The following is a 23,673-nucleotide window of genomic DNA, read 5'->3' as shown; positions in this document are numbered from 1 at the left end:
ACATGCCGGGGAAGTAACTCGCTGGGACAGCGGATATCGCTTCTGTTGTCCCTGCGTGTTAAGTTTAGTACATAGCGGGGATGTTTTCTTTCAAAACAAAAAATATCTATTGCCATACAGATTGTTAATAATTGGGGCAGTGCCGTCATTATTAATACATAGGCCACTAAATCCTAAATAAATCCTTGCAAATTGATTTTAAAAATAAAACACTGAACTGTATTGTATGGCTAATGGAATACATAGGGTTGTTCCCCAAAATGTTTGGAGGTTGAGGGGTACATTTACTAAGCAGTGATAAGAGCGGAGAAGTGAGCCAGTGGAGAAGTTGCCCCATCAACCAATCAGCACTGAAGTAACATCTATAATTTGCATACTATAAAATGATACAGAGCTGCTGATTGGTTGATGGGGAACTATATCCACTGGCTCACTTCTCCACTCTTATCACTGCTTAGTAAATGTACTCCTAAGTGCTGTTATCTGTGTTATATTACACAATTTTTTTCACCATGCAGTAAATTTGTCTTATTCGAGTGCCAAAAAAAAGATTTATTCAATGTGTTTCAAAATATAAATGGATTTAGATCATGCTCTTCCAGATGCGTAATTTAGAAACTTTGAAACCCTAGCAGGAAATCCCAGTCCATGCTCTCATTGGACATACAGATAAGGCAAAAAAAAAAAAAAAAGAAGAAGAAGAATCAACTGTGCCTGTGGAGAACAGGGAACATTTATGTCTACTCACTACCCTACGAAACATATCTGGGATGCATAGACTCTGACCTGAGTAAGGTAGTGCGTCATTCTCCTGCAGAGCGACAGATGTTTTAAAAAGTTTTTTACAACTTGTGGAGTTTACAAGAATGCACGCACTCTGTTTCTGTTATTGTAAAATGGGTTTGCCAAAAGAACACTCCTGATACTTGTAAAAGTGTCATTTGAAATGTTTTTTTTTTTGTATATGCAGCATCAGCGTCGGTGACTACAAGGCTAAGTAAATAGGAGGAAAAGAAATACTACAGTTTTAATCTGGAAACATGGGAGATTTTACCAGTGCGTCGGATAACTGTAGGCTTCATTTCAGGAAGAAGTGGTGTAACAGACCAGCATTTGTCCTAATAATACTACTGTCTATGAAGCAGGTAAGAGAAATACAAATAAATGTATTTATAGTCGTTATTATAGTACTGTTTTCTTTAAGTATTGTATGAAACACATTTCAAATTAATGTGTTTTTTTTAAACATTTAATTTTTTCATTTTATTGTTAAAGAACAGTCATTGTTTAAGCAGGGAAAGTAATATGATTTATACTATGATAATTTATGAGTGACAGAATTTATAATATACATTATTTTCTTGTTTGGTGTAAACCAGTTCATACCTATAAAATGCGCGAGAGGTAAGGTTTCTGTTTTTATGATGACTGTAATATTCTACTTACAGTATTATGTTTTTGTGTTAGTCATGTACAGTACAGCTTTATTAAATAGAGCATTTCAAACATAAACCATTAAAATGCTACTGAATTTTTGGAAAAAAAAGTTTTGTATTTTAATCAAGTTTATGTTTTTAGGGGGGGAAAAATTGTCCCTGGGTTAAATTTCAATCTAGAAGATCATTTCATAAAAAGGATAAATTACATTTTATATTCTGTTACATTATTTTTAATCAATAAATGCTCTTTTTATAATAATTTATTCAATTATCTTATCATTATTATCATTTTCAAATCTAACACTGCAACACCTAATTTGTGAAGACTGTTGCATGAATGTGTATATTCAGTGTATGTGGCACTATTATATGCATGTCATAAGCCAAGTAAGGGGAACATGTTTTTTTCAGTACTGAGACATGACAAATGAGCCGTTGACATTGGCCATATGGATGATTTTCACTGTTCTGTTTTCAGATTTTACTGTGAGTTTGCTACGAGCTTTTATCTGTAGGTGAAGACCTACAGATGTTGTACTGCATATGCCAAGTACTTTACATTTATTCTATATCTTCTGTATTATATCATTTTATAGAAATAAAAAAATGCATTGGTTGCTTTCAATAATAGGACAGCTAAACCTAAAATGCAAATAAATATCTAAAACAGATATAAGTACCATTTACAATCACAACGTGTGTGTTACTATCTAGGGGCTTATCAGAACTAAATATATTAGATATTGAGAATGTAAGATGATTTTTGTGTAAGAAATACTGGCAGACAGTAACCCCATAGAATAGAATTGCAGGTGGCCTTTTAGAGCCTAAAATGGCTGATTATCAAAGGACAAGAACACAGTAGAGGAACCTTTCAAAGATGCCTGTGATCATTCCAAAATTTTAATATGAGCAACTTGTATATTAGTATAAATAACCAACATTTTCAAAACTAATTTTTGAAATATTCACCTTGTTCTGTATTTGGATGCATTACGTGCTTGGAAATAAATGCATATCCCTTCCTGTATTCAGGAACTGCTGCATCTACGTATGCGACCACACTGCTCCTGTCTTGTGAAAGTATCAGTCATCACTATCAACATGCAGTTGCAACAGCCCTGTCCTTGGTACAAGAGATCCATCGGATATCAGACGGATCTCTGAGTATGCTCACCTCTGAATAGCCTGTAATTCTGTCCAGTATCGGACTGGGGCATGAAAGGTCCACTGGGGGAATGTAGTGGTAGGGGCCCATGGGCAAGAGATGTGGCCCGTTACCACAGGTTGAGACCAGCCTGCATAGAGGGATGGACAGCCATTAGAGACCATGTATCTGACCCTCTAGTAGAGTAACGATGTATAATTGAGTGCGCTGCGTGGAACCTGACATCAGAGGAAGGGGTGGGGACCTCAGGCAGTGGAGCCCACTGGGATTTACCCTGTACACCTGTGGGTCAGTCCAACCTTTATTCTGTCTATATGCCCACATGTCCTCAAAACACTTAAGCTGGGTACACCCTGGGCAATACATTGCATACTGCCCATACACTTGCTGTGTGGGGAGGGGGTGGGGGGGCAATATAACTGCTCTGTGGGCAATTTCAATTGCTGAATATGAGGACTGACACATTGAGCGTCCGATAGGTAAGTGGGTATACTTGCCTGGATTAGCCGATCAGTCAGCACAATGGCGGGTCCACAACATATAATCTGTCTGGTGTGTTACCAGCCTTAGGCTACTTGTTAGTGCTCAGTTATCGCACAATTACACTCACTTTCACATAGGTGTAGGTGCAGATAAGACACACATGATGCTGAATCGCCCGTAGTTGCGCAAAGTTGCCAAGGCCCAGCTACTGAGCATGCGCAGGCTGAAATACCATAAGATCTTTCAAGAAATGTGCTTTCATAATATACAGTACAACTTTACCTGTCCCTGTGTGAGCAAACTTTGTTCTTAAGTACGTCTACAGTATATAGACCAAGCAGCAGAATGAGTTGTCCGTTGCCCCAACTCCATTCATTTGCAGAGTGCATCACTAGAGATTTATACCTCTTCTGCTGCAAAACTAATTTTAAGCAAAATATTGCAAACTTTGCTCTTCTTAATGCTGTTGGGTTAATTACTTACGTTCAGTTACAGGCATCTTAATACAATCAAACTGGTATTAATGACCGTAAATTAAAATATAGTCTGACGTCTTTGTCTTTGAACTTATTGTCCTTGAAATAGCTTGGTTTTTAGTATTTGTAGCATTATTATTATTATTACAATTTATTTATAAAGCACCACAAAGCGCCATATATACAACACACATTATAGCAATACAGAGTATGCAGAACTTTATATCACAGAAAACTACAACAGAGCACAGGTAACAAATAGCACCACAGTTCTCAGAACACAATACAGCTGAGATGTAAGGAAGCAAAGGAGTAATCGACGTACAGTACTACTAGAGACAGATAGCCGTTGGAAGAGATGAATGGTCATGAACAAGAGGAAATGCAGGTATAGACAGTCACTGAGTAGGAGAGAGCTGTAATTAAAATGCAAGAGAAGAGGGCTGTGGGAACAGAAGGGAAGAGGGCCCTGCTCTAAGGAGCTTACAATCCAGGGGGAGAGGGAGACAGGTGACATGAGGTACAAGAAAGCGAAAGGTAGCCTGGTGTCAGGAAGAAAGTGAGGCAGAGATGGCCAAGGCATGAGGATGGGAGAGCGGCCTCAAGACTAGGTAATGCGGAAGGGTACGATTGTATAATTGTAGTTCAATTCCACTGTATAATGAATGTAGTTCTCACTATCTCTTACTGTCTAGGCTGCTCTTAGATGTATGTATAATGTTTATTAGAGCTAAATATTTAAATTAGAATGCATTTTAATCAGCAATCCCTGAAGTCACTTTACACGTACACAGATCCCCAAATGTCTGGCTTGTATGCAACTTCCGACAGGTATGGTGCCCATGGAACTTATTTTAATTTGTTGGTAAGCATGGAACTGTCTTCTCCAAAAAACTCAGACTTGTAGAGAATAAGTGAATAACCAGTAAAGACATTCAGATTTTTGTCTCTGTCACTATTCTGCTTATTTAATTGTATTACAGTGGAAACTTTTATAATAGTACTTTTTTAAAGGAAACCCCAGTTCTTTAGGAAAAATGGGTTTATCACCTTTGAATAATTAGCAGGAATAGTTTTGTATATCTGATATAGCAGTACCAAGCTAGTTATTTATTAATTTATTGTAATAATGTGAAATAATGTTTAAGGGGTTGGTTTATTTGTTCGTTATGCAACAAAATTCATGTATCTTCAATGCTATTAAATAAGCATTAATTATACTGAAACACAATTAAAACAGGCTTAAAGGAATTTTCATCTGAAATAGGGGCACTTCTGTGTCTGAGAGAGTCATATTATTTCCATAAAATGCCCCCATCACATACACAAATGCAACCTATTAGTTCACTAATAGCCTGTGTGCTGCTCCTGCTTCCTACAGCATTGATAAGCTCAGGCATATTAGTTCAGAAGACACCCAGGCGCTCCAAGGAGTGCAGGAAAGCGGAACAACCTAATAAGCCATTGTAACTATTAGAGGACCCTGAGGTTATCGCTATATTGTGAAAACACCTATTTTCTTGTTTTCATAATTCATTCATTTTTCAGGGAATAAAAGTTTGTTTTCGAGTGTACCCAAGCAAAATACTTTGTTTAATTTTTTACAGTTTCATTAATATGTTTAGATTGTATATATCTTTTTAGTATACTGGAATAAATATATGCATAATTTCATGAACGAAACACCAGAAGTTGTCTTCAGAATTATATTGCTTATTTGATAAAATCTCCTGCATATACTGTAGTTTTCGATTATTGGTATAGTACTATTGATTTATTGCTACAGAAGTACAGAGAAAGAAGGTATAGTATAGTGCGTCATCTGACCTATCATGTCTGCCACTATAAATGCCAGGAGCGCACCCCAAACAGAGATTTCCCATCAGAGGGCACAGTATTCACATTAAGTATTGTCTTTTAAGAGTTGGGGATCTGTTGCCACATTTACTAGGAAATTCTGACTTTTCTACCACTGGTATTCTTGTGTCAAATTAATATCAGACCGATTATTCTAAGTTTATGGGAACTGCCAAGCCATTCCTGGGCACAGTACTAGAATAAGGAGATGAAGGGCTTGTGAGCATATTATAAGATTGATGTCTCATCCTATGTGACTGGGTAAATAGACCCAAATTGGCATGTAGGGGGAGATGTATCAAACCTTGGAGAGAGATAATGTAGGGCAGGCCTGGCCAACCTGTGGCTATCCAGCTATTGTGAGACTACACATCCCAGCATCCCCTTCCACAGTTCTAGCATTCCCTAATAGCAAAACTGTGGCAGGGCATGCTGGGACTTTTAGTTTTACAACAGCTGGAGAGCCACAGGTTGGCCAGGCCTGATGTAGGCAACGATAAAGTACCAGCCAATTAGCTCCTAACTGCCATTTTAGAGGCTGTGATTGAAAAATGACCGTAAAAGCTGACTGGTTGATACTTTAGGGCAGTGGTTCTCAAACTCAGTCCTCAGGACCCCACACGGTTCATGTTTTCCATGTCACCCAGCAGGAGCACTGTTTATCACCAACTGTCACATTTTAAAAATCTACAGGTGACCTGCAAAACATGAACTGTGTGGGGTCCCGAGGACTGAGTTTGAGAACCTGTGCTTTAGGGTAAATGTATTTTAGCGGCACGAACCATGCTGCTATAACACTTCCTGCTTCGCCTCGTTACCGAGGTGAAGCAGAAAGGGACATCGACAAGATGTGTTAAGATCTTATCTGCTGAAGCAGGGGAGCAAAAACTCCCCCCTCTCACGATGTCACCCTGAGCACACTGCACAGTCCGGAGCCGGACAGCTCTGTCCCTGCTGTGATGTATGGGCATCACCACCTGCAGCTGTCGAAATCGACAGCTGCAGGTTTAGCAGAGCTGATATGGACAGTATGTGCCCCTGTCAATGAGCCAGCACCGTCAGTGTCTTACATAGGAGGAAGTGGTAAAGAACACAAAACGAGCGCCGATTCCACTTCTCCCCCATATTGACAGTTAATACATTTACCCCTTTATCTTTCACCAATGTATCTCTCTCCAATACCTAGCGAGAGAAGTGAACTCTAAATTTAGTTGTGTTTAAACATATACTGTACAATACAGAGAATAGCTGTGTTGTATCCAAGGGTAATATAAGTAATACTCTTGCTTGGATGGTATAAATGCATAAAAGGGCACAGAAAGAAGCCAAGAAAGTATTTACTAAACACTTCAGAAAAGCATACACACACTAATGGCTGAACACCTTCTAAAGTAATTGTCAGCTTCTAATTTTTATAATTTGCAGCACTGAAAATTTTTAATTTTCAAATAATATATCACATATTGCAAAGCCCAATGATTCCCAAACTAGGTGCCATTGCATCTTAGGGTGCCTCGGGACACTTGCACGGGTGGGTGCCCTAGCTTAATGGTCCAGGACTAATTCAAATTATTTATGGTCAATGTAATAGGCAAAACCAGTGCTGGCGGCTGCCACTCATAAAATATGTGGGCAAACAGAAGCAAATCCTGTCCCTCACCACATAACTGAACCTAAGGATGACATATAAACACAAGTTACTTCATTTTATATTTTTGTTCTGAATTTCTCAATAATAAACTTTTGGCCTAGGGGTGCCAAGATTCCAAAAAGTTTGGGAACCACTGGCATAGCCTATTACATAGCATATCATCTTATTTTTGCTATAACTATATATTGCTGTTTAATACAAAATGTATTCTAATAAAAATAATAATAATAATAGTAGTAGTAGTAGTAGTAGTAGTAGTAGTAGTAGTAGTAGTAGTAATAATAATAGTAACATAAATTCCATATGGTTTCAGTTGAATTGAGGAAGCAATATCTGGCAGCACCTCTTCTTTCTTTAGGAGGATCTCATTGCCGAAGTTATCCATCTGCAATTCAGTGCAGAAGAAATTACTTACAACATAGACAGTCCAACTTACCTGTATTTACGTGTGTTTAATACGTTCAATAGACACAAGAGCTAACACTCACTGTTTGTAGTTCTGTCACTGTTTTTAGCCTATCGCATACTTAGTGGTTTTTAGGTAACTGATTCCTGATTCACTTGGCATTATTTACTAATATCAACAAAACACTGTTCACGAAAGTAGCAGAATGCTTTAGTATTGATTGAAATATCTTGATTGGTGGAATGTTTTTTATTTTCCATAAAAAATTGTAACACTACAATCATGGAAATGCAATTTTGACTGAAGACTTTTTGGCAAATTATTTTTGTGACAAATTGCGCACAGTTTTCTGTCAGTGCAGCTAGATGCAGCTATATTTCAGTATAGATTAGCAACAATCAACAATCAAAACATGTCTTTTCTGGTTATGTGAGCTGAGTTTAAAAAGATCCTTTCAGCAAAAGATTTTACCACAAAATAAACCTTCTGTTCTAAATATTCTTTAACTGTTGTTTTTCAGTAACTTTGGTTTTCAATTGCAATTGTCATTTTCAAAACATAATTTGTGTATACAATGATGTGTATACAATGGTGAAAAACCATCAGCAGTGATTTGATATGGAACATGAACCCTCCGCACCTCCTTCTGCAGATACAGAATTTAATATGTTACCTTATAAAGATATTTAGTTTGGGATGCCTAGAACACTGCAGAGCATATGAGTTATTTTACATTCTCTGTCTGCGTTCTTAACTGTGATATATTACAACCCAGACATCATTCTGCGCCTAAAGCTGCCCAGCCACTGTTGTATTTGGACTTGTTATGTTCACATAACTCTGCACTAAAGTATGAAAAATACATTATGACAAGAAATAATGAATCTTCCTTTGCAGCGTCAGCTCTGCCTTGTGCCAATTACTGCATACATTAGAAACAGATTTCAGAAGAAACTCAGCACCTGTTAAATAAGAATTTAACTTTTCCATTAACTTCAAATATTATTTAGATAGTCTGACATGTTGAATGTACTGGTAACATAAAAATCTTCACAACTATTACAATAATTAGGAGGATTCCAGACAATCATAATATGACCTCTGTGACACGAGCTGTCAGAAAGCATCACTTCAAACATCTAATGAGGTCCAGGGATCAGTAGATAGACAGAAAAGGTACTGGGGACTCAGTAAGAGGCCTGGAGGTAGACTAAGGGTGAGAAGAATGGAGCTGCTTATGTCATACATATGTTAGGCCTGTTTCCCACAGACATCTCATCTTGACCTAGTGCAGTTCAAACAACGTTGGATTATTGTGTTGCACAGAAGCATCACATTGTCTATGTTCTGCCCTGGCCGTCATCAAGGGTCAGCAGGAGATAGAAGACAAAGTACACAGGACAAGAGCTAATGCTTTCCAAGTTGAGCTTGATTTATATGCCATGTAAACATAACAATCGATCTTAGAGAAATCCAGTTGGATGTTTGAGCTAAGAACCCTTTTGCATGTGTATAAACACGTAAATTTTAAAATATGTGTTAACCATGTGCTATAATTGATAAACATTCCCACATTAAGATAAATGTCCATCTGGCAATCGTTGCAATTTAAAACAGTGCTTTCTAACTCTGGCCCTCTAAAAACATGTCCAGCAATGTAACGCACGTATTATTAGGTGTATTGTGGTAGTTTTCCATTCATAACTTCTACTTGGTAGTAACCGTGGTTATATTCCTAGCTGTAGTCCAGTTGCACCCACCTGGAATTGGATGGCATCGCGATCCCGGCCTCCACTTGGCAGCAGTCATAATACCGACAGCGGCATCCCGGCGCTTAGGATCCTGACATCTAAAAGGTAACTATGCTAGCCCTAACTCCCTACTTTCCCTAACCTCCTTACCCGCAGACTGACCATAACAACTCCCCCACCCCATAGCTTAACCCTGCCCCTCCCTGATGATGCCTGTTCCCTAACCCCCCCTCCCCACAGCCTAACCCTAATCACTAATGCACTGGGGTGCAGTGGTGCTAACCCTAAACCTCTTTCTCTGCAGCCCAACCCTAACTATCCGCCTAAACCCCCCCTAGCAGCTTACCTCGCTGCAGAGATGGCAGTCCTTTGTTCGGGATCCCAGCATTGGTATTCTGGATTGAGCATTGCGATGCATGTTGGGATCCCTGCATTGGTATTCCCAGTAGTGTTGGTATTCTTGCATCTGTATTCCAACTGCTGAGATCTCCATGCCGGGATCCTGACAGGATCACGTTGGCATACCAGTGTTCCTTCTCATGCAGATTTTCTGTAATGCAGATAAGTCATGTGTAACTCCTTTATCATACAAACCTATAAGGCTTATTGGGTGCCAAAAATTGAAACTGGCCCAGGAGGTAGCATTCATTCTTTGTTATACTAGGATTTTCTACTTCTGTCCTCCATAGTGTGGTTTTATAGTAACAGATTCATGTTTCCCTTATCTCTGTTTGTAGATGTACACCTGATTTAGGCAGTATAGAGTTCTAACTTGCTGTATACATACTGGTCATAGTAACGTATTGTTTAGTGGGTAGTTTCAAGATCAAAATCTCACAACTACTTCACTAATACCCATTTTCTGTTAAAAACCCAGGTAATTGCACACGTTTCAAACCATGTCACAGTGGCTTGAATCCCCGTTCACACCGCTGGCTGGACCCAGGTTAGTGGTGGGTCTTCCCTCTGCCGTCTCTTAGAGATACCATCATCTCCAAGCAGGGGCATTTTAATAGAGGCCCGTGTGCAAACTCCAGGTAGGTCCCCTATTCATGGCGCAGTTGATGCCAGAGTCTACTGCGCATGGCAGGTCTCTGGTAACATGTTCCCGTCATGTTACGCAGACTCAGGGGGAGATGTACTAAGCAGTTATAAAAGTGGAGAAGTGAGCCAGTGGAGAAATTGCCCATGTCAACCAATTAGCATTGACGTAACATTTATAATTTGTATACTATAAAAGTATACAGAGCAGCTGATTGGTTGCCATGGGCAACTTCTCCACTGGCTCACTTCACCACTTTTATCACTGCTTAGTAAATCTCCCACTAAAACCTTACTGCGCATGCGTAGTGGCCATTTTGCTGGTGACTTTTTTACTGCGATTGTGGTTCCAGCGTGGTACTCTGGAAAGTAAATAATAATGCAAGTGTACAGTGTGTGTAGTGTGGGCCCCACTGGACCCAGGGCCTTGTGTGCACTAAACACATTGCACCCATTATAGAAATGCCAATGTCTCCATGTGCTGGGGAGATGGAGCTCCATAGGCTTTTAGTGGGACCCGGGTTAGATGACTTGGGTTACCCGTTTACACTGCAGCCTTATTTGAGTCCTTCCCGGGTCAGACCCTGGTAGCTACTAGGGTGGGATACCGTTGTCATTGGACACAGGTTATTTTTCAAGTACCCTTTTCCACTGAGCCAGAACCCGGGTAAACCTGGCAATAATTTATTATTGCGGTTATTATTGCGGTTATTATTGCTCTCAGCATCTGATTCACTTGGATCAGTTTAGCTGTACACTGAGCTAATCATACTTTGGCCCTCATTTATCATGCCTTGAAGAGTGATAAATAGCACGGTAATAAATTACCAACCAATCAGCTCCTAACTGCCATGTCACCATGTCACAGGCTGTGTTTGAAAAATGACAGTAACTGGTTAGTTGGTATTTTATCACTGGGCCATTTATCACTCTCCAAGGCACACACACACTATATATATATATATATATATATATATACATATATATATATATATATATATATATATACATATATGTATATATATAATGTGTGTGTGTGTATATATATATATATATATATATATATACTATATATATATCTATCTATCTATATAGATATAATAGAATTATAATACCTACCGGTAAATCCTTTTCTCTTAGTCCGTAGAGGATGCTGGGGACGCTTCAAGAACCATGGGGTATAGACGGGATCCGCAGGAGACATGGGCACTTTGAGACTTTGAATGGGTGTGAACTGGCTCCTCCCTCTATGCCCCTCCTCCAGACTCCAGTTATAGGAACTGTTCCCAGGGAGACAGACATTTCAAGGAAAAGGATTTATTGTTAAACTAAGGGTGAGATACATACCAGCTCACACCACAAACACGCCGCACAACATGGCATTTAACAGAAATCCAGTCAACGGCATGAACAATGTCAGCAACAGGCTGAACATAACAGAAACACAACCTGTGTGTAACACCACCAATAACTAATAAGCAATTACTGCAGATAGAGTCCGCACTGGGACGGGCGCCCAGCATCCTCTACGGACTAAGAGAAAAGGATTTACCGGTAGGTATTAAAATCCTATTTTCTCATGCGTCCTAGAGGATGCTGGGGACGCTTCAAGAACCATGGGGTTTATACCAAAGCTCCAGAACGGGCGGGAGAGTGCGGATGACTCTGCAACACCGATTGACCAAACATGAGGTCCTCATCAGCCAAGGTATCAAACTTGTAAAATTTAGCAAAAGTGTTTGAACCTGACCAAGTAGCTGCTCGGCAGAGTTGGAATGCAGAGACCCCCCGGGCAATCGCCCAAGACAAGCCCACCTTCCTGGTAGAGTGGACCTTCACCGATTTCGGTAACGGCAATCCAGCCATTGAATGAGCATTCCGAATCGTAGTGCAGATCCAGCGCGCAATAGTCTGCTTGGAAGCAGGAGCCCCAATCTTGTTGGGCGCATACATTACAGAGCGTCTGTTTTCATCAGTTGAGCCGTCCTAGCGACGTAAATCTTCAAAGCTCTAACCACATCGAGGGATTTTGACTCAGCGAAGACGGCAGTAGCCACAGGCACCACAATAGGTTGGCTCATGTGGAACGATGATACCACCTTCGGTAGAAACTGTTGACGAGTCCTTAACTCTGCTCTATCTTCATGGAAGATTAAATAAGGGCTCTTGTGAGACAAGGCCGCCAACTCAGACACCCGCCTCGCGGATGCCAAGGCCAACAGCATGACCACTTTCCACGTGAGAAATTTCAACTCTACCGTCTGCAAAGGTTCAAACCAATGTGATTGAAGGAACCACCACACCACGTTAAGATCCCATGGCGCCACTGGGGGCACAAATGGAGGTTGGATGTGTAGCACGCCTTTCACGAAAGTCTGAACTTCCGGAAGGTAGGCCAATTCTTTTTGAAAGAAAATTGATAAGGCAGAAATGTGCACTTTAATGGAGCCTAACTTTAGACCCGCATCCGCACCTGCTTGCAGAAAATGGAGAAACCGGCCTAGCTGAAATTCTTCCGAAGGAGCCTTCTTGGATTCACACCAAGACACATATTTTCTCCATATACAGTGATAATGTTTCGCCGTTACTTCTTTTCTAGCCTGAAGAACCGTGGGAATGACTTCACTGGGAATACCCTTTCGGCTAAGATCCGACGTTCAACCGCCAAGCCGTCAAACGAAGATGCGGTAAGTCTTGGAACACGCACGGCCCCTGCTGTAACAGATCCTCTCATAGAGGAAGAGGGCAGGGATCTCCCATGAGTAATTCCTGAAGATCTGGATACCAACCCCCTCTTGGCCAGTCTGGAACAATGAGGATCGCCTGAACCTTTGTTCTTCTTATGATCTTTAGCACCTTTGGAATGAGTGGAAGCGGAGGGAACACGTACATCGACTGAAACACCCATGGTGTCACCAGGGCGTCCACCGCTATTGCTTGAGGGTCTCATGACTTGTTGAGGCGAGACGTCATCATGTCTAGTTGAGGAGTTCCCCAAAGACTTGTCACTTCTGTGAAGACCTCTTGATGAAGACCCCACTCTCCCGGATGGAGATCGTGTCTGCTGAGGAAGTCTGCTTCCCAGTTGTCCACTCCTGGAATGAATATTGCCGACAGAGCGCTTGTATGTCTTTCCGCCCAGCGGAGAATCTTTGTGGTCTCTGCCATTGCCGCTCTGCTCTTTGTACCGCCATGGCGGTTTATGTGCGCCACTGCTGTTATATTGTCCTACTGGATCAGGACGGGCAGGTTGTGAAGAAGACGTTCCGCTTGAAGAAGGCCGTTGTAAATGGCCCTTAACTCTAACACGTTTATGTGTAGAGCAACTTCCTGGCTTGACCATCTTCCCTGGAAAGTTTCCCCCTGTGTGACTGCTCCCCAGCCCCGGAGACTTGCATCCGTGGTTACTAGTATCCAATCCTGGATTCCGAACCTGTGTCCCTCTAGGAGGTGAGAGCTTTGGAGCCACCACAGGAGTGAAATTCTGGTCCTGGAGAACAGCATTTTTTTCCGGTGCATGTGCAAATGGGATCCGGACACTTGTCCAACAGATCCCACTGAAACACCCTGGCATGGAACCTGCCAAAAGGGATGGCCCCGTAGGCCGCCACCATCTTCCCCAGCACTCGAGTGCATTGATGGATTGACACTCTCGCCGGCTTCAGAATTTGTTTGACCAGACTCTGAATTTCCAGTCTTCTCTTCTGGAAAAAAACTCTCTGTAGTTCTGTGTCCAGAATCATTCCCAAAAACAACAGTCATTTTGTCGGAGTCAACTATGACTTTGGCAAGTTCAGGAGCCAACCATGCTGCTGCAGAACCATCAGGGAAATCGTAATGTTCTGCTGTAATCGATCCCTGGATTTCGCCTTTATCAGGAGATCGTCCAAGTACGGGATAATTGTGACTCCTTGCTTGCGCAGGAGAACCATCATTTCCGCCATAACTTTGGTGAAAACTCTCGGAGCCGTGGACAGACCAAACTGCAACGTCTGAAATTGGTAATGACAATCATGAATAGCAAACCTCAGGTAAGCCTGATGCGGAGGATATACTGTATGGGGATGTGTAAGTAGGCATCCTTTATGTCGACCGACACCATAAAATCCCCTTCCTCCAGACTGGATATCACTGCTCGGAGAGATCCCATCTTGAATTTGAATTTTCTCAGATAGAAATTTAGGGATTTTAGGTTTAGAATTGGTCTGACCAAGCCGTCCGGCTTCGGGACCACGAACAGGCTCGAATAAAAGCCTTCTCCCTGTAGTGACGGGGGCACCTTGATAATGACTTGATTTTGACACAGCTTTTGTATTGCATCGCATACTACCTCCCTGTCTGGGAGAGAATCTGGTAAGGCCGATTTGAAAAATCTGTGAGGGGGAACGTCTTGAAACTCCAGTTTGTACCCTTGGGACGCTATTTCTAATACCCAAGGATCCAGGGCCGAACGAGCCCAGACTTGACTGAAGAGTTGGAGACGTGCCCATACCGGTGCGGACTCCCGCAGAGGAGTCCCAGCGTCATGCGGTGGATTTGGCAGAAGCCGGAGAGGACTTCTGCTCTTGGGAACCTGCCACAGCTGGTGACCTTTTTCCCTTTCCTCTTCCCCTAGAAGCAAGGAAGGAAGACACTCGTCCTTTTTTGTATTTATTGGGCCGAAAGGACTGCATCTGATAGTGGGGCATTTTCTTTTGTTGCGCAGGAACATAAGGTAGAAAGGATGACTTACCCGCGGTAGCCGTAGATACCAGGTCAGCGAGGCTGTCACCAAACAAAACACTACCTTTATACGGCAGAGACTCCATAGCCTTCTTAGAGTCAGCATCAGCATTCCATTGATGAATCCACAATGCTCTCCTAGCTGAGACTGCCATGGCATTGGCCCTTGATCCCAAAAGGCCGATGTCCCTCGCAGATTCCTTTAGGTAGGCTGCAGCATCCCTGATATGACCTAGTGTCAAGAGAACGCTATCCCTATCCAGGGTATCTATATCAAATGACAAGTTATCTGCCCACTTTTCAATAGCGCTACTCACCCATGCCCATGCGACGGCAGGTCTGAGTAGCGTACCCGTAGTGACATAAATTGATTTCAACGTATTTTCCTGCTTATGATCCGCAGGATCCTTTAGGGCTGCCGTGTCAGGGGACGGAAGCGCCACCTTTATGGACAGCCGTGATAAAGCTTTATCTACCGTGGCGGGTGACTCCCACTTTTCCCTATCCCCAGAGGGGAACGGATATGCCACTGGAATTCTCTTGGGAATCTGAAATTTCTTATCAGGATTTTCCCAAACCTTTTCAAAAAGCGTGTTCAGTTCATGAGAGGGAGGAAATGTTACCTCAGGTTTCTTTCCTTTATACATACAGATCCTGGTATCAGGAACAGCAGGGTCTTCCGAGATATGTAACATGTCTTTTATCGCCACAATCATGTACTGAATGCTCTTAGCCAGTTTAGGATTTAATCTGGCATCACTATAGTCGACACTGGAGTCAGAGTCCGTGTCGGTATCTGTATCCGCTCTCTGGGTAAATTAACGCTTTTGTGACCCCGAGGGGGTCTGGACTTGTGATAACACATCCTCCATGGATTTTTTTCCATGCCTGATTCTGAGACTCAGATTTATCCAATCTTTTATTCAATAGAGCCACATTTGCATTCAAAACGCTCAACACATTTACCCAATCAGCAGTCGGCTGTGCCGACAGGGTCACTCCCACAGCCTTTCCTGTCCCCACTCCAGCCTCCTCCTGGGAAGAGAACTCAGCCTCAGACATGCCGACACACGTGTACCGACACTCACAACCACACTGGGGCTATAGGGGACAGACCCACAGTAAAGTCTGTCAGAGAAACACAGAGGGAGTTTGCCAGCTCACAACCCAGCGCCTATCCCGGTTCTGAAACGTTATAAACAATGCCTCAGACCTGTTAGCGCTTTTATAATCAATAAACCAGCACTAAATAAACTGTGCCCCCCTTTTCACCCTGTTACTTTTACAGCAGTGTAGGAGGACAGGACCAGCCTCTCTGCAGCTCTGTGAAGAGAAAATGGCGCTGATGAGAGCTGTGAGGGCTGAGCCACGCCCCCTTAATGGCGCGCTTCAGCCCCGCTATTTTTTAAATATTTATACTGGCGGGGGCCCGGATTTAGTGCCCAGGCACTTAGTACCACTCTTGCCAGTCTTGAAATTTGGATTTATGCTGCCCAGGGCGCCCCCCCCCCCCCCCCGCGCCCTGCACCCTGTAGTGCCGCTGTGTGTGTGGGATCATGGTGCGCAGCGCGGCCGATGTGAGGTACCTCAAAGCCGTCACTGAAGTCTTCTGATCTTCTTCTACTCACCCGTCTTCTGACTTCTGGCTCTGCAAGGGGGGTGAAGGCGGGCTCCGGGAACGAGCATCTAGGTGTACCTAGCGATCAGACCCTCAGGAGCTAATGGTGTCCTGTAGCCTAAGAAGCAGAGCCTTGAAACTCACAGAAGTAGGTCTGCTTCTCTCCCCTAAGTCCCACGATGCAGGGAGACTGGTGCCAGCAGTGCTCCCTGAAAATAAAAAACCTAACAAAAGTCTTTTTCAGAGAAACTCAGGAGAGCTCCTCAGAGTGCACCCAGTCTCATTGGGCACAGAATCTAACTGGAGTCTGGAGAAGGGGCATAGAAGGAAAAGCCAGTTCACACCCATTCAAAGTCTTAAAGTGCCCATGTCTCCTGCGGATCCCGTCTATACCCCATGGTTCTTGAAGCATCCCCAGCATCCTCTAGGACGTATGAGAAATATTGTGTGTACATCCAAATACCTGCACTCACTGAATAATGTTCATATGTGCCGGGTGCCTTCTATAAGCTGGACCAGTCCGTGATCCCTCTCCATGTATAATTCCCAAATGGCGGCACTCCGAAATAAAGGTATTGGATTAAGGTTCTGGGAGGTCAGGGACACTAAAGAGCAGGCGGTCCCCATGGACTAAAATAAAAGTTTTATATACTTATATATATATATATATATATATAATGTACAGGTTGAGTATCCCATATCCAAATATTCCGAAATATGGAATATTCCAAAATACTGAATATTTTGAGTGAGAGTGAAATAGTGAAACCTTTGTTTTCTGATGGCTTAATGTACACAAACTTTGTTTAATACACAAAGTTATTAGAAATATTGTATTAAATGACCTTCAGGCGGTGTGTATAAGGTGCATATGAAACATAAATGAATTGTGTGAATGTACGCACACTTTGTTTAATGCACAAAGTTATTAAAAATATTGCCTAAAATTACCTTCAGGCTGTGTGTGTATAAGGTGTATATGAAAGATAAATGCATTCTGTGCTTAGACTTAGGTCCCATCGCCATGATATCTCATTATGGTATGCAATAATTCCAAAACATGGAATAATCCGATATCCAAAATACTTCTGGTCCCAAGCATTTTGGATAAGGGATACTCAACCTGTATGTATGTGTATATATATATATATATATATATATATATATATAATTCCCAAACAGCGGCACTCCGAAATGAAGGTACTCCTTACAGCATAGCTTAAGGCAGCACTATGGTGTAAGGAGTACCTTTATTTTGGAGTGCCACCATTTGGGAAAATTTATTCTGATAAAAGCCACCATTTACTGTATACATGCATTTCTCACTATCATGAGTGGCTGCTAGTCACTAGTTGTTATGGTTAAAAATGTGTTCAAAAATGAAAGTGATCAGCGCCTTTTAATGCCCAGAAAATGAAAGTGGGAACATAGGGTGGGGTTTAGTGAGTTAGTGATGTTAAAAAAGTTGGAACATCACTAACTCATTAAACCCCACCCTATGTTCCCACTTTCATTTTCTGGGCATTAAAAGGCGCTGATCACTTTCATTTTTGAATATATATATATATATATATATATATAAAACTTTTTGTTTTAGTCCATAGGAACCCCCTGCTCTTTAGTGTCCCTGTCCTCCCATATTCTTAATCCAACTCTGCATGAGCTATCTAGATACGAAGAGTGTAAAGCTGGTGCATTATTGGGGCTAGCAGTAATGAAGAATAGAGTGACGGGACATGCAATGATCGAGCATATAGTGATGAAATATCTAGATACTGTATGAAGCATCTAGAGATGGGGCCTTGTTGGGGCATGCACTTATGAGACATCTAGTCTAGATATGAACAACTTAGAGATGAGGCATTATTGGGGTATGCAGTGATAGAGAATGTAGTGATGGGACATGCAGTGATGGAGCACGTAGTTATGAGAAATCTAGATATGTAATTATGAGATATCTAGATATGAAGTATCTACATATGGGGCAATGGGCCTAATTCAGAGTTGATCACAGCAGCAAATGTGTTAGCAGTTGGGCAAAACCATGTGCACTGCAGGGGAGGCAGATTTAACATGTGCAGAGAGAGTTAGATTTAAGTGTGTTCAATCTGCAATCTAAATTGCAGTGTAAAAATAAAGCAGCCAGTATTTACCCTGCACAGAAACAAAATAGCCCACCCAAATCTAACTCTCTCTGCACATGTTATATCTGCCCCCCCCCCCCCCCCCCCCCCGCAGTGCACATGGTTTTGCCCAACTGCTAACAAATTTGCTGCTGCGATCAACTCTGAATTACCCCCAATGTTGGGGCATGCAGTGATGGCGAATGTAGTGATGGGGCATGCACTGGTGGAGCATGTAGTGATGAGATATCTAGATATACAGGTTGAGTATCCCATATCCAAATATTCCGAAATACGGAATATTCCGAAATACGGACTTTTTTGAGTGAGAGTGGAATAGTGAAACCTTTGTTTTCTGGTGGCTCAATGTACACAAACTTTGTTTAATACACAAAGTTATTAAAAATATTGTATTAAATGACCTTCAGGCTGTGTATAAGGTGTATATGAAACATAAATGTATTTTGTACTTAGACTTCAGTCCCATCGCCATGATATCTCATTATGGTATGCAATTATTCCAAAATACGGAAAAATCTGATATCCAAAATACTTCTGGTCCCAAGCATTTTGGATAAGGGATACTCAACCTGTATATAGTATCTAGAGATGGGGCATTGTTAGGGCATGCAGTGATGGGGCATACACAGATGCTACATTAAGAGATGGGTATTATAGCTGGTTGGCAAAAATATAACAGTGGAATATTTCATACCAGGTGGTAAAACGTCAGTTATAATAGCAGGAGTAATAGTTTGCAAATAAATCTCGTATATAATTTCTGTGCTCACAGTTACACCAGGCACCACATAGCGGAGTGGTTTCTCACTGTAAACATGCAGCAGAGATAATAATCATCTTAGTACAACATGGAACTTCCTCTATGATGAAGTACTTACAGTACTAAGTGGTACTGTATCAGCTTGGGAATACATCTGCTTTTCTCTCCACTGTTACTGTACTATATTTCCTCACAACTCCTGTTTATGCTTGGTGCTATTTCTAAAAGAGTCAGAGCTTCTTGACTTGGTGGTACGGTTAAGCTAATAGGGCATGTTTATAAAAATTGGGACATGGCCCTTAATAGGGAGTGAGGCTTACATGGCTTCAGTTTCCCTGTATAAGTTTCGATGGTGCTACCAATGCCCAGATTTGCGCATCTGCAAGTCGGCATCTTAGTATGATGAACATTGGCCACGGCATTTGTTGCATCCAGCACCGAATCACAGCCTAAACTAGGTACTTTGGGGGTCATTCCGAGATGATCATAGCTGTGCTAAATTTAGCACAGCTATGATCAGGCACTCAGACATATGGGGGGACGCCCAGCACAGGGCTATCCCGCCCCGCATGTCAGTGCCTTCCCCCCCTCACAGAAGTGCAAAGGCATCGCACAGCGGCGATGCCTTTGCACTTTAAGAGTAGCTCCCAACCAGCGCAGCTTTAGCGTGCTGGCCGGAAACAACTCATCGCTCCCCGGCTCGCAGCGGCTGTGTGTGACATCACACAGCTGCTGCGGCCCGCCCCCCGTTCGGTCCAGCCATGCCTGCGTTGGCCGGACTGCACCCACGAAACGGCACCCAATGGCCGCCATTCCGCCCCCCACCCAGTGACTGCCTCTGCCTCTCAATCAGGCAGAGGCGATCGTAGCGGCCCGACGGCCTTCGGCCGTCTGGCATACGTCGGAGCACTGCGGCGCCGGCGCATGCGCAGTTCTGACCCGATCGCACTGCTGCGATAAACTGCTGCGTGCGATCGGGTCAGAATGACCCCCTTTATTCTAATTAAATAAATTGAAACATTTAACCACTTCTATAAGTAATGCTAATCTATATAAAGGCTTTGCCATTATTTTTCCTGAATCACTTCGCCTACCGTTTTTATTGTTCCATTATGTTAATGGAACAGCTGTAATTTCCATTATATCCCGTTACAGAACAGTCATGCACAGCCTTGATCAATATGCAGCTAAATTCCTGAAACATGTCTGGTTGTAAAGGTCTCTTTCACACACACTTTATAATATATACCTGAAATGACAGTATAATCCACAGTCATGAAATCTTTAAAGGGATAATTTACAATATGATTAGTCAATTCTAGGAATGGTTTAAGCATGATGTAAATTCTCTTATCTGAATGTTGCTTAATTATTTTACATTTTGATTTAAAGTAATATCATTTGAGGAAACCAGACGTGAAGCTTGGACTACATCCAGAAAAAAAATTCTTACGGACATGTAATATGATATTTAAGAACAGCAATATGGTCACTTAGGTGTATTGGTTGTGCTGTGTCTGCTTTGAGCAATGCAATGTCTGGATGAGGTATAGTAATAACTTTAAATATAAATACATGTACAATATACTTATGTTTGTCACTTTCTGCCATAGATGAGGTTGGTTCTAGCATGTCATCATAGCGAAAGATATTCAATGGGGAAGATGTACTAACCCTTGGAGAGAGATAACATACCAGCCAATCAGGTCCTACCTGCCATGTTACAGGCTGTGTTTGAAAAATGACAGGAGCTGATTGGTTGGTAGTTTATCTCTCTCCATTTTGTCACTCTCCAAGACTTAGTACATATGCCCCATTATCATTAAAGATTAATGATGTCCAAGAGGGGGTTCACTACGATATGCCGGCGGTCGGGCTCCCGGCGACCAGCATACCGGCGCCGGGAGCCCGACCGCTGGCTTACCGACAGTGTGGTGAGTGCAAATGAGCCCCTTGCGGGCTCACTGCGCTCGCCACACTACGGGCAAGGTGGCGCGCTACGCGCGCCACACTATTTTATTCTCCCTCCAGGGGGGTCGTGGACCCCCACGAGGGAGAATAATTGTCGGTATGCCGGCTGTCGGGATTCCGGCGCCGGTATACTGTGCGCCGGGATCCCGTCAGCCGGCATACTGAAGACCACCCCTAAGAGGAATGTAAGAGAATTGTAAGGATATCTTTTACAGCTGTTTTTATAAGTGGTCATACCATTCATGTATTATAATGTGAGTAAAGGGTTGTGGCATGATATGTCGACAGTCATAGTGTCCACATTCATAATGTAAACATGGTCCTAATGATCATGTTTACATTCATCATGTAGACATTAATGAAATGTTGAAATGTTAGTATGTCAACATATCATCACTGGTAACCCAATGGTGACTTACCTGCTCCCAATGGCTGCAGTGGCTCCAGCAACTTCTTCCTTGTCCTGGCAGTCATGTGAGCGTAACTTTTGGCGCAGACATCTGACGGAACACCGGTTCCAGTGAGCATTCTTCTCCTATATCTAAGCATAATCCCTACCCCTAACCACAGATACCAATGTCACTTGTGTATCACATAATTAGATTTCTTATTTTTTAGTACAGGATTTGTTTGGTATAGCTGTCTGACGTTATTGGTGGTAGACAGGAAGCCATCAGAAATTGTGAGGTCCAGTAAAAATAAAACATGCTGGCCCCAGCAGAAGTTGAAGCTTTATAGCTGTATTCATCATAACTCAGGCCTTGATGGCCAATGTTCTGGTCTATTGATGTCACTTCCTGTCTCTGATGTGCCAGGCACTTAGATCATTGTGGGCAAGAGCTATGTCCCCATTTATCTAAGACTGATCAGCTGGCACAGCACCACAGGTTTCCCCTGTCACTTCTGTGGAAATTACACAATACTTTGTTTTACTCTTGGAAATTCAGCATCATGACTGCTGCCTAGAGATATAAATAAGAGATGGCGATGAAATTGCCAAATGCTGTACAACCTTTTCAGAGATTCCTGTGGTGATATTTCTTTCGTGATTCAACAGAAAATAGTTTTTTTTTAAGGTTTTTTTTTTGAAGAATAAGGAATAAGAATTGGAGGATTGGAACATTGCAAAAGTATTAAAATTACCATTATCATCACCTCCTCCTCTCTCCCCACTTCTCCAGTTTACCTGGCGGTGCCATCTCTCCAGCAATGTCTTCAGAAAGATGACGCATGCACAGAAAATAGGGAAGACTGGCATAGTACCAGAGTCTGTGCTATCTATGTAATAACCGGAGAGGTGGTGCTGGTAGCTTAGTAACTGTGAAGAATCTTTTCTTTCACAGGGTGTGTGGTAAGGGATCGCCCCTGACTCATGGGAAGGGGTGTGGCTAGACCTATTAGTTGCCGCATAGCAAAATTTTCCTATTAGGGTCCGTCACATCTTTCCTGCCGTTCACCACTCAGTGCTGGGCAGGGGCTCACCTTCTGATCCCCGTGGGCAGCTTCACCTTCCCTAGTAGTGTGCAGCTGCAGGGTGCTGTCCCATCTGCTGTCCAGGCTGGCACTATCTTCTCTGCAGAGTTATCTTGAAGCTTTAATCTGTATGTTCTCAGATGTCTCTTTTCCACCAAGAATAAGGCTGGTGCAAGTGCGCATTGATGGGTAACAAACCAAGCGTACGGATAGTGGTAGTCTGTGGCATACAACTCTGCATAAGGGCAATATATGCATTAAGCTCCATATAACTGTATTGACCTCTTAATGCTTAAAATAAATAAAACCTGGCTGAAGTCTTCGTTTACCTGAGCAATAAAAAACGGTCACCTATTTCTTATTTTTTAATAATGGATTTGAATAACATAGTACAATGCTGTATAGCCTATACAGAATTATCCTACATGGAACAAAGATCTCTCAGATTATGTTATGATTCTATTCACCCATAGACCACACAGCATGTTCAAATATTCCTTTCATGACAGATCTTAGCAGGGGCTCCATACAGTGCACATAGCTTTTTAGCAAGATCCACAATTTCTTTTTTTTGTATGTAATAAATATAAAACATTTTATAAACATGCTTTACGCACCAGCTGCTTGCGCTCTGTAAAAATGATCACAGATGAATTGCTAACAGTCTCCCTAAGACAGCATTTGGTGAATAATGTTGAAACCGACATGGAGGC

General features: G+C 42.2%; 1 protein-coding gene across 1 annotated transcript in view; it reads left to right on the top strand.

The window, feature by feature from the left end:
• Positions 1-933: 933 nt before the first annotated feature.
• The window catches only part of GLP2R (glucagon like peptide 2 receptor), a 310,415-nt gene continuing 287,675 nt past the window's right edge, over positions 934-23,673 (top strand). The window contains exon 1 of the mRNA XM_063960765.1: positions 934-1,145. Coding sequence (XP_063816835.1) covers positions 1,041-1,145 — 105 coding nt within the window. The 5' untranslated portion in view covers positions 934-1,040. The remainder of the gene's footprint in view (positions 1,146-23,673) is intronic.

The sequence above is a fragment of the Pseudophryne corroboree genome, chromosome 3, assembly GCF_028390025.1.
Source record: "Pseudophryne corroboree isolate aPseCor3 chromosome 3, aPseCor3.hap2, whole genome shotgun sequence".
NCBI classification, from domain to species: Eukaryota; Metazoa; Chordata; class Amphibia; order Anura; family Myobatrachidae; genus Pseudophryne; species Pseudophryne corroboree.
This window is presented reverse-complemented; position numbering and strand designations above follow the sequence as displayed.